Raw genomic sequence first — 12,500 nt, forward strand, 5'->3', positions numbered from 1 at the left:
TGCCCAGATGTTCAGCCAACAAGTAGATAGAATTGTGAAATTAAGCTGGCCATCTAATTCATATCCTATTATTTTATTAAAAAGGATTTTACTTATGCTTTCCTAACGTTTAACCTTACCCTTATCATAATCAGCAAAGTAATTCACCATATGCATATTTGGCAAGTTATCTGAAGGCTATTGATATCGTGTTAATCTATGCCCGTGCTTGCTGGCCAGTTAATGCGAAAAATATTCGTACATCATACATAAAAAAATCTGGCAAGATAGAGCTTGTAAACCTACCTGGCGATGCATAATCCAGTAAGTAATCAGTCCTAGATCTATCCTTGCGAATAAACGAGGCCGTAGTGCGAATCGCGGGGTCACAAGTTACTCGAGTCAATGGATAGAACGCTACCCCCGGTACAAGTATATCTTAACCCTATGGCAAAAGCTTCCAAAATAGCTGAATCGAAGATAACTTACCTTCTTAGCCCGTAGAAATGAGAATCCGTAGACGAGGTCCGAGAGGAGACACCGAGACGTGGCTACAAGGCCTTGCGTCGCCAACCACTGTCTGGCCTGTACTGACTACAGACAATCGTGTTCTTTCCGTCCTTGTGGTCAAGTCCCATATTGTTCTTTGACAGAAGTCCTTTTCCTTGGTCATTCCCTTGTATCATGCAGGGTTCATCAACTGATACTTCTATCGGGTTTATTTTTCGAATTTTATTCTTTTATTGACCCCAATACAATTTTCCTTGATGAGCCGTCACTTATTTAGTGAAAGAAAGACTACTAGGCTTACATAGCAGTTAGAGGGATACAAGTGACATGTTTTTGTTCCTTTTTTACCTCAGCGTATTTTGCATTGGATAGTAACTTCATTTAGTGAATCTAGTAAACTTGCCGTTACGTAACTACCGTTTTCTTTTTTCCCTTTTAAAGAAGGCATCGTACACCAGGCAACGTGAACGTTGAAGCCGTTCCCTTGTTAGGTAAACAGCATCTGTAAATTGTTATTAACTCAGAATGTCTATCAGAGGTATTTTGACATTATTTTGCTTTCAAGTTGAACTATAATTCAGCTTTTATTAAATGCATTCCAATCTTGCTACTGGCCCATATTTTTACACATAGCAATCTGTGGGTCAATCATCTGAACCTTTAGGTTTAGCTTAATTGTCTTGTTTGTGTGTGTGTGTATGTGTACACACATATTATATATATGTGTGTATGTATTTGCGCGTGTGTACATATATACACATGTATGTTTATATATAGATATACATATATATATAATATGCATATATATCACGCATTTATATGTGTATGTATATATATGTATATATGTGTGTGTGTGCGTGTGTTGTGTGTGTGTGCGCAGTTGGAGAGAAATCTCCATCCGTGCTTGCCCCGGGTGGCAATTTCCGTACGACAAGTCACACGAATTAGGGCGGTAGGGGGGATCTGGAGGTGTGGTGTGGTGGGAGCTGGCGGCGGGAGGGGGGGGGGTGCTAATATAAGGTGGAGGAATCCAAGCAGGGATCCTCTGTTTTATTGTTTTTTGATTCGCAACAATGTTAGTAGATTGATTACCAATTGGCAGTTACCTGTTGCAGTGTCCACTCAATGTATGAAAATACTTATTTCTCTCTCTCTCTCTCTCTCATATATATATATATATATATATATATATATATCCCTCTCTCTCTCTTCCTCCCTCCCTCCCCCCTCTCTCTCTCTCTCTCTCTCTCTCTCTCTCTCTCTCTCTCTCTCTCTCTCTCTCTCTCTCTCTCTCTCTCTCTCTCTCTCTCTCTCTCTCTCTCTCTCTCTCTCTCTCTCTCTTCCTCCCTTCCTCCCTTCCTCCCTCCCTCCCTCCCTCCCTCCCTCCCTCCCTCCCTCTCCCTCTCCCTCTCCCTCTCCCTCTCCCTCTCCCTCTCCCTCTCCCTCTCCCTCTCCATTTCCATCTCCCTCCCTCCGTCCCTCTGCCTGTGAATGTTTGTCACTCACCTTGAGCCTGGTATAGGCATTTGTCAAACGTTGTTCCCCAAATGACAATATAACCCGTGTTTTTTTTTTTGTTTTTTTTATAGTTATTATACGAGGAGAGATTTTCACTTTCTTAGCAAAGATATGTGAACTCTGAGGTACGATTATTTTTAATTTGTTCAAAGTTCAGGGTTCAGAGTTTGAATGGTCTTGGAAAGTGAAGTCATATATGCTTACCGAATATTTCATCATTTAGTCATTCTTAAAACTTTGTTTGATCTATCAATCAAGATCTATCTATCCATATGCAGTATCCATCTACGTTATCATTTCCCCTCTATTCTCTAGGGGAGGGAGAGATAGAGAGAGAGAGAGAGAGAGAGAGAGAGAGAGAGAGAGAGAAAGAGAGAGATTTTGCTTGCTTATGTGTGTGTGTGTGTGATTGCATATAATAAGCGGGTAAATCATTGAATGGATACCGCGCTGCACCTGCCAATTAGGATCCTACCCCAACGTTCCCTCTTTCACCACCTCACCCAGCCTTGCCTCCTCCCGCCCCTCCTACTCGGTGACTCCCATCCCTTTTCGTACCGCATCTAACCTGCCGCGCGGAAAGGACGTGCGAGCCAGCGAGGGTGTGTATATGTATATGTATATGTGTATACACACACACACACACACACATATATATATATATATATATACATATATATATATATATATATATATGTATGCGCGCTATGTATATATGTGTATGGATAATATTTAATTTGCGTGCAGACACACACGCAGACACACACACACACCATGCGCGTGTCCCTCATACATACATACACACACACACACACATATGTATATATATATATATATATATATATATATATATATATATATATATATACATACAAATATATCCATATATATCTAGCTCCTGGTCTTACGACCTTATCTAATATATATTCTTGTCTAGATTTACTTTAACTATCGTTGGAGCGAGGGAAGTCGTAAGGACTTCGAAACGATACGCCCTCCATTAAGTTCTTGCGGTGTCTGCGTTTTGTTAACGTTATATCCTTATATTGAATATATATGTATGTATATGTGTGTGTATATATATATATATATATATATATATATATATATATGTATGTGTATATATATATATATATATGTATGTGTATATATATATATAAGTATATATATATATATATATATATATATATAAGTATATATGTATATATATATATATATAAGTATATATATATATATATATATATATGTATATATTATTTACTTTCTTCCTACCAGATATTTACTTTGCTTATGAATAACTAAGTTTATATATAATGTGAATCTACACATACTTTTATGTATATACTGTCTATAGTTTAACAAATACTAGGAGCACAGACACATTTAGACACTTATTATATGTTGTACGTATGTAAACATATGCATAATTTTCTCCGCATCAACCTTTTTTCAAGGGCAGACCTCTCCCATCTCCACCCCGCCCCCTCTCGCTCTTTCCTTATATCTCTTTCTCTCTCTCTCTCTTTCCTTATATCTCTTTCTTTCTCTCTCTCTTTCCTTATATCTATTTTTCTCTCACTTTTCCCTTATATCACTTATATCTCTTTAGTTATATTACATTCTCTCTCTCTCTCTTTCCTTATATCTCTTTCTCTCTCTCTTTCCTTATATCTCTTTCTCTCTCTCTTTCCTTATATATCTTTCTCTCTCTCTATTTCCTTATATCTCTATCTCTCTTTCCTTATATCTCTTTTTTTTCTCTCTCTTTCTCTTTTATTTCTCTTTCTCTCTCTCACTCTTTCCTTATATCTCTTTCTCTTTTTTATCTCTCTCTCTCTCTTTCCTTATATCTCTTTCTCTCTCTCTCTTTCCTTATATCTCTTTCTCTCTCTCTTTCCTTATATCTCTTTCTCTCTCTCTCTCTCTCTTTCCTTATATATCCTTCTCTCTCTCTTTCTTTATATCTCTTTCTCTCTTTCCTTATATCTCTTTTTCTCTTTCCTTATATCTTTTTCTCTCTTTCCTTATATATCTTTTTCTCTCTTTCCTTATATATCTTTCTCTCTCTCTCTCTTTCCTTATATCTCTTTCTCTCTTTTCTTTTTTTTTCTCTCTCTCTTTTCGTCTCTTTCTCTGTCTCTGTCTTTCTCTTCCTGTTTCTTATTCCGTTTCTTTACACATCTGTCTTTTTCTCTTTCCGTCTCTGTCTCTCTCTTTCTTTCTGTATCTTTCTCTCTTTCTTTCTTTCTCTTTCTTTTCCGTTTCTGTCTCTCTCTTTCCGTCTCTGTCTCTCGTTCCGTCTCTGTCTCTGTCGCTGTCTCTTTCTCTCTCTCTCTCTCTCTCTCTCTCTCTCTCTCTCTCTCTCTCTCTCTCTCTCTCTCTCTCTCTCTCTCTCTCTCTCTCTTAATCAAATTCCGGCTAGGAATCATAAACACTTCTTTATCACCACTCTCTCAGACCTCATAGCACTAAGGAATCACGTTAGATTTCACAAGCCTCGCAACCCTTTATTTCAAGGCCACTACCGTTCCACAAAAAATAATCCTGTTGCTGAGACCCTTACAACTTGGTCTTCCCTCTATGTGTGCGGAGAAGGAGAGGGCTGAGTTACTACTCCATAAACTACGATAAGGACGGCGAGACAAGTCACGTCCCACCAGAGGGCGGACACGGATAAGGAATGGGTCTCTCGCGACTTCTGGCCAGGGCCTCCAGGTGACGGTGCGAAACTGTTTGCACTAGGACGCTTTGTAGGGCGATCTCTCACCATCTTTGTCTTTTTTTTCAAAGTCTAAAAAAAAGGGTAAAAAAAGGGAGCAGATATAGTGGTCACATTTACCAGAGAAGAGAACGGTATCATTATCGGTTCCTTCCCCCTTATAAAACACTTTTAAAAGTAAACACTGATTACTGACGATCCTGCGTTATATTCTTTTATTGCCCTCAATATAGTTTTCCTGGATGCGTCGTCCCTTATTTAGTGAAAGGCTGTTGGGCTTGCATCGCAATTAGAGGAATACTTGTGTTTTTGTTCCTTTTTATTATCTAAGTGTGTTTTGAAGTGGATAGTAACTTCATTTAGTGTATCTAGCACTCTTGACGTTACGTAAATAACGTTTCTGTTTTATTTTAAAGAAGGCATCGTACATCAGGCAACGTCAACGTTGAAGCCGTTCACTTGTTAAAGCAAGCAACATTTTTAAGTTGTTATTCACTCATAATGTCTGTCAGAAGTACTTTGACATTATTATGCTTTCAAGTTGAACTATTTTTTCAGTTTTTATTAAATGCATTACAAGCTTGCTATTGCCCCATATATTAATATAAACCTTCAGGTTTATCTTAATTGTCTTCTTTGAGCGTGTGTGTGCGTTAGCGTGTGTGCTGTTGGAGACAAATCTCCAGTGCTTCCCCCGAGTTGTTGTTTCCGCACGACAAGTCACACGAATCAGGAAGGTAGGGAGATTAGGAGGTGTGGTGTGGTGGGAGCTGGCGGCGGGGGGGGGGGGGGGAATTAAGGTGGCGGATTCCAAGCGGGGGATCTTTGTTTTATTTACATTAGTCTTTCATTAAGAAACAATGTCACTAGACTACTATTGGACAGTTATCTAGCACAGTGTCTCTCTTCATTACTTTCTCTCTCTCTCTCTCTCTCTCTCTCTCTCTCTCTCTCTCTCTCTCTCTCTCTCTCTCTCTCTCTCTCTCTCTCTCTCTCTGTGCGCGCGCGCGTGTGTGTGAATGTTTGTCACTCAGCTTGAGCCTGAGTGATTTGTAAATTACAAAAGCATCGTAGAATAGTTATTATACGGTGACAGATTTCCTGAGGCATATTTTCACTTTTTAGCAAAGAGATGCGAACTCTGGTATGCGATTACTTCAAATTTGTTGTCGTAAATGTCCGCATGTTATGAAATTAGTACACTTAATATATTTCTTCGTATTTTTACACAGTCCGCCATAAATTAAGAATAAAATCATATGAAATTATGATTCAAAAACACGCGGACACGCAAACTCAGTCCCGCCCGCCCGGCCAGAGTCTCCGCCCGCACAAAAACAGACGCACAAGATCTGTCCATCTATGATATCCAAGGGTGGGCAAACAATTCAGTGCAAGCGACACATTCAAAAATTCACAATTTTATAGAGCCGCATATAATCCAAAAATAGTTGATATATAAAATAAACAAAATAAAAGGATTTCAAAAAATGCATTAAAAAAAATATATCTAAAAGTACTGTAGAAGATTCATATTGACAAAGTAACTCAGTTTAAACTTTAGAGGAAACCAGCTTTCATTAATAAGTATTTCTAAGTAGAAGCTTCAGATGAAGCCTTTGAAATATAACAAGGCAACTCAGTTTAAACTTTTAAAGGAAAACAATTTTCATTAACAAGTATTTTTTTTAGTAGGAGCATCAGATAAAACATTGAAAGGCAACATTTTGTTTTAAGAAAAGAAAACAATTAGCTTTACTAATTAATAGAACCCCTTTATTGATAAAATAAAGAGGTCAAAGCTGCCAGATTAGCCATTTGTGTGTAAATTGTTAATGTTCACAATATCATTTAGCGTTACTTGATAACTTTCTCTTTCAAATTTACTATCATTTGGAGGGCCGCATGCTGCCCGCGGGCCGTAGTTTGTCCACACGTGATCTATATGTACTATTCATATTTGTCATCACTCCCCCTCAGAGGGAGTGAGATAGAGGGAATGTGCTTGTTTATGTGTGGGTATGTTTGCATATTGTGAGAGGGCAAATTATTGAATGCGTACTGCAATGCACCTGCCAAATGGGGCCCTACCTAAAAAGCTAAAAATAAATGTTCCCGTCTTTCACCAGCTCACCTATATGTATACAATTTTGCGCGCGCGCGCACACACACATATATATATACACACCTACATACATACATATACATATATCGCCATTTTCATCAGCCCGTATCATTCCACTGCAGGGCGTAGGCCTCTTATTTTTTCATGTAATTCCGGTTTCGTGTTCTCTGATTCCAAATTACGCCTGCGAATTTCGCTATCTCATCACGTCATCCTGTCATTAGTCTTGCCCTTGGTCTCTTTGTAATATCTATTTCCCATTCTATTATTTTCGTTGTCCACCTATTGTCCTGTCTTCGATGTACATAACCTGCCCACTGCCACATTTTCTTTTTGATGCTCAAGTATTTCCTCTCCTTTTGTCTGATCCGTGATCCATGTTGCTCTTTTCCTGTCTCTTAAGATAACTCCTATCATGATCCTTTCCATTCCTCTCTGAGCACTTACTAATTTCCTCTCCAGTATTTTGGTCATGGTCCATGTTTCTATTTCATATGTTGTGACGGGGAGGAGACATTTAAAAACATTTCTCTTTAGACAAAATGGCAGAGAACTCGTAATATATTACTATGTGTACCAACCACTCTTTTACTGAGTCTAGTACCTCGCACTATATTTGTGTTTGTTCAACTGGGGTTCGACTGTTGAACATGATTTTAGTCTTTTTCCTGTTTATTTTAATCCTAACCTTCAGAATTCCCCTTATCAGATCGCTTAACAATTGTTGTAATTTATTTGCTGACTCGCCGAAAAGAACAATGCAATATGCAAATTTTAGATCGGTTAAGTGTTCATCCCTTTTTTTAATCCCTTTCTCCTTCCAATCTAACTCCTTGAATATTTCCTCTAGGCAACCTGTAAACAACTCTGGTGAGATGGTGTCACCCTGCTTGACACCTTTTTATTGGTATTTCTGCGTGGATTTTAATGGTTGCTGTTACATATATATATATATATATATATATATATATATATATATATATATATATATATATATATATATATATATATCCTCTTCTAATCTACAATATATTTCCTCTTCCTTTACAAATTGCATTTAGTACTGCCGCTATATGCACCAAGTCGAATACCTTTTCGTAATCTACGAGTATCATACAAAGAGGCAGGCAAATTATATTTGTTTGTTTTCTCTTTTATTTGGGTTAATGCGTGGAAATGGTCCGTAGTCGAGAATCCACTGGGGAAGCCTGTTCCCTGAGTTGTTTTGAATCTATTGAATCAGAGGTTCGGGCTGTGAAGATTTTTGTGAACAATTTATATATTACTGACAGGAAGTGTTACCGTCGCTTAGACATTTTTTAGAATGATTGGCTAGTTTTACCGCCCCTATCTCTTTTACATCTTGAATAAGATCTACACTGATGCCATCATTGTTTGGTATTTTTCCAATTTTTGTGCTTGCTTTCGTTCATGGTTGATCGTTTGAGTGGTTTAAGTCAGTGTTTCATAAGATTTTTAATTCCTACTGAAAGTTTACTAAGCCTTTCTTTTTCGTTTTTTATTGCCTATTTCAAATTTATTATCTCTGTATGAGCTTATTCCGTTCCCTTATTAGCTGTAATTTAACTCGACAGCTGACCAGTCTATGGTCACTACCAACATTTATTTTACTGATAACGCTCACGTCTTGTAAGATGTCGCGCCTGTTTGATTTCAGTGTTACAGAAGCTACTCTTTCGCTCACACTAGAATTCCTTATGATTCTTTTCGAGGCGCTTGCGAACTAAGAAACCTAACCATAGTTCTTGTTTGCTATCCAGATATTTACCTCCAGTATAGTTAGTGTCCATCATTTAGTATTTTCTGCTCTTCGCCTGGTCTTCTAACTTACGAAAGTCCCATTTGACAAGTGAAAATTCTCTAGCAGGTTACAAGATTAGGTTCTGTTCTGAAAGTCCTTAATTGTATATGCATAGGCCCATCATATCTGAGAAGGATGTGGCCGTGTATACCCATCTACTGGTCCTGATCGTATCTTAGTGTGTCGGGGGGGGGGGGGTTAATTAGGGCGGGAGACTACCATTTAGTCTCTAATAGCACGTTCGTTCTTGTTTCGCATAGCATCAAGAGATATTTGTATTCCTCGGTCTAGTCCAGTGAGGATGTTTTTTCTTCTCTCTCTCTCTCTCTCTCTCTCTCTCTCTCTCTCTCTCTATATATATATATATATATATATATATATATATATATATATATATACATACATATATATATATATATATATATATATATATATATATATATATATATATATATATATATGTATATATACACACAGACACACGTGCCCACACACCGTGCATGTACACATGGTTATGCGTGCGTGCATGTGCGTATACACATGCATGTTTCTATATGCAGACTGCACTTATGCATGCTCAGTGTAGACATATATATGTGTGTGTGTGTGTGTGTGTGTGTGTGTGTGTGTGTGTGCGTATGTATGTATGTATGTATGTACATAGAGAGATTAATAGATAGATAAATTTAGATTTAAATAGATAGCTATAATGTTATAGATTTATGCATACTGTGTTATATCCATGATAAGCAAAAGAGACGTTTTCCCGCATATCATTAAAACACTGTCACAGTAGAAAGACCGTAAGAATAAGAGCTTGGTCAGGTCACAGAAGGAGAGTCAAGGTCAAGTAATTGACCAGCAGTCGGGTTGAAATTGGGGTGTTTTCTTAATCAAAACTGAAACTCCTGTCTAGCGTAAGTGCTAATCAGTAGGGGATTTCACGACCCCTCAAGTCTGTTTGGTAAAGATTTCCCCAGATTATTTGACCTTGACCCTCCTCCTTTGACCTGATCCAGTTCTTGTTCCTACGATCTATCTGTTTAGATTTACTTTAGCTATCGTTTTGTTGGTCTGATGAGGAAGTCGGAAGGACTTCAGAGAGATATATGTGTTTGTTCCAAATATGGATATAACATCAGTAAATCAAATTTATAACAAGAACGTACTCGAGGCCGTATCTCTCTGAAGTCCTTCCGACTTATTAATTAGACCACCAAAACGATATATATATATATATATATATATATATATATATATATATATATACATATATATATATATATATATATATATTCACCATCTCCCTGCAAGACTTTTACTTTCTTATGAATAACTATGTTTGTATATAATGAGAATCAACATATACGTTTATATATATAATTTAACATTATATATATATATAATGGCGCACAGACATATTTAGATACGTATTGTATATGTGTACCTATTCATCATATACATAAAGAGATACACATTCCTTTTCTGCGCATGAACCTTTTTTCAATGGCACCCCCCCCCCTCAACCTCTCTTTCTGGTGGTTAATTAAATTCCGGCTAGTAATCGTAAATATTTTTGTGCTGGTCAGGGTGTGCAAAATCGGCAGAACAAATAATTTCATTTTTTATTAATATAGCTATTCATATAAAAGTGTAAATACAAAATGTAACCGTAGAAAAAATGTAGTTGCACTGTAACTATACAAACTATAATCAACGGCTATCAAAAGGAATGAAACAACACAAACATATAAATAATATATTGTACATCATCGTCTGCAGATATACGTATATACATATAATAAACATTGCCATGACTGGGATCTCCATGAGACTCAGTCGACTCAAGACATTAAATAAACAATTTTCGACGTAGGGAACTATATCCTAACGTATGTCAGAGTGGCATAAGGGTCAAATTCCTCCTGCAGAGGCTGAAGGCTCCCGGGCAACCTTGGGCCAGTCATTGTGGATTACCCGTAGTGAGGAACGACAGACAGCCTCTGAGAATTTGTTGCCTAAGACGTATACCTATAAGAGCACCATTTCGGATCTTAACACTATATCTGAGCGCCTTGCCAAAGCTCAGAGAGTAAATAGTTTTGAGGTTTATATCAATCCGATCTAATCTAAACTTCGTCTGTTTGTTTGTACAATATTTCAGAGAGCAACACTTCTCTATCACCAGCCACTCTCTCCAACCTCATAATAGCACTAAGGAATCAAATAAAAATTCACAAGCCTTTATTTCGAGACCTTCATCTTCGTTCCATGATAGAAACGAGGAAGAATGTCTTTCCTATTGCTGAGACCCTTACGACCGGGTCTTCCCCCTGTGTGTGCGGAGGAGGAGAAAGAGAAAAGCGATTACTCTATAAACTACGACAAGGACGGCGAGACAAGTCACGTCCCACCAGAGGTCGTCCTCGGAATAGCCGAGGTGGGTCAACACAGCCTCCCCATCAGCGAAGCATGTCTTAACGCCGTTGCAGGTGAGGTTCTTGACGCCACTCCATTGGTTTACCATCAGGGCTTCGTTGCCGTAGTTGAACCAAGAGAGGTACTTCACCCACATCATGTACACGGGCGCTGATCTGTTATTTCGGGAAGAAATGTGGGTAGTATTTAGCAAAATATATAGATTTTTTTTGTGAAAGATATAAATGTTTACACTGAATATAAAAAGAACTAAAAAAATCCCACCCTCAACCCTCCGCCACTTACTTTTCGTTCAAGAAAAAGCCCCCAAACAACATCATGGGAATAGTCATCGGCGCTAGGAGCGTGAGTGCCATGTTGACTGAGTTCGCCATGCAAGACAGTAGATAGCCTGGGGGCAGAGATGCAGAATTAGGAACAATAAACTTTTTCCTGGAGTTGGTCATTTGCTCCTTGGCAACTCATCTTTGCTGGGTATAATATAAGCATAATAAAACAATCACGCATATCATTTTACACTAATTAGGTAAGAAGACAGCAAGAAGATACACTCACCGAATGAAACGGCCGCCAAAGCTACCAGGACAGATACGAGGCCGCAGATCAGGAACCTATCGAGCGTAGGGTTAAGGCCAATCATCCAGTATATGATGCTGGCATATAGGAAGGAGTAGGTGACGAAGAAAGGTAACTCGACTAGATTCTTGGCCAAAAAGTAGACGTCGGTGCGATACATGCCGTTGTAGTGCTCTCGTAAAAACAGATGTTTCTGGGAGCAAAAGGTCTGTTGGGTGAAATAAGGAGTGGGTGTGAATAGTGGTCTTTGCAACGGTTGTACCTTTCGTTTGAGCTTTTGCTTTTTTCGATATAATCAAATGACGGATACCTGAGCTTACCTGAACAAATACATGCAAGGTCATATCAATAAACACGCACGTACGGTTATCAAAAAAACTTGTTTTCTCAGTTATAAACACTACTCATTCTTTCGCTTACTTTCACTCGTGCCTGAGGCCTACTTACGTTAATGACAGCCGAACAATTCTGGAAAGTCATGTTGGTAAGAAGGAGGAAGAGGGCTCCGTTGATGTTGAACACGCCCACCTCATCCATCTGTTGTCTGTTATACATTACGCCCACCAAAATCGCGATCGCCTGCAATCAAAACGCCATACATCTACATCATACATCTCAATACACAGAAACATATAGAAACGGAATATAACAATGTAGAAAAAAAAATGTGACAGATGGCAAGCCGACTTGAAAAAGATTGAGTAAAGGACTTGACCACTGGGATAGAGATTAAGAAAACGACGATAAAAGTGGGGAGACTTATTTACAAAAGTAGCAAATACACTTACCATGATTTGGAAGAAGCGGACACG

The 12,500-nt window shown here is 38.2% G+C and overlaps 2 protein-coding genes across 11 annotated transcripts in view; both read right to left on the reverse strand.

Moving 5' to 3' along the window:
* The window catches only part of LOC122250783 (protein scarlet), a 50,776-nt gene extending 50,149 nt beyond the window's left edge, over window positions 1-627 (reverse strand). For both annotated transcript variants that reach the window (XM_043012399.2, XM_043012398.2), the window contains exon 1: window positions 469-627. The gene's annotated coding sequence lies outside the window, so the exon portion shown is untranslated. The remainder of the gene's footprint in view (window positions 1-468) is intronic.
* A 9,657-nt stretch (window positions 628-10,284) lies between these two features.
* LOC122250781 (protein white) overlaps window positions 10,285-12,500 on the reverse strand; it is a 30,979-nt gene continuing 28,763 nt past the window's right edge. For all 9 annotated transcript variants that reach the window (XM_086531479.1, XM_086531478.1, XM_086531477.1 and 6 more), the window contains 5 exons: window positions 12,477-12,500; window positions 12,136-12,267; window positions 11,668-11,896; window positions 11,398-11,503; window positions 10,285-11,267 (listed from right to left, as the gene is read on the reverse strand). The exon at window positions 12,477-12,500 is cut by the window's right edge and continues 120 nt beyond it. In XM_086531479.1, coding sequence (XP_086387605.1) covers window positions 10,988-11,267; window positions 11,398-11,503; window positions 11,668-11,896; window positions 12,136-12,267; window positions 12,477-12,500 — 771 coding nt within the window. In that variant the 3' untranslated portion in view covers window positions 10,285-10,987. The remainder of the gene's footprint in view (window positions 11,268-11,397; window positions 11,504-11,667; window positions 11,897-12,135; window positions 12,268-12,476) is intronic.

The sequence above is a fragment of the Penaeus japonicus genome, unplaced genomic scaffold (genome assembly GCF_977035675.1).
Source record: "Penaeus japonicus unplaced genomic scaffold, GWHDUDI00000001_assembly GWHDUDI00000035, whole genome shotgun sequence".
Classification (NCBI taxonomy): domain Eukaryota; kingdom Metazoa; phylum Arthropoda; class Malacostraca; order Decapoda; family Penaeidae; genus Penaeus; species Penaeus japonicus.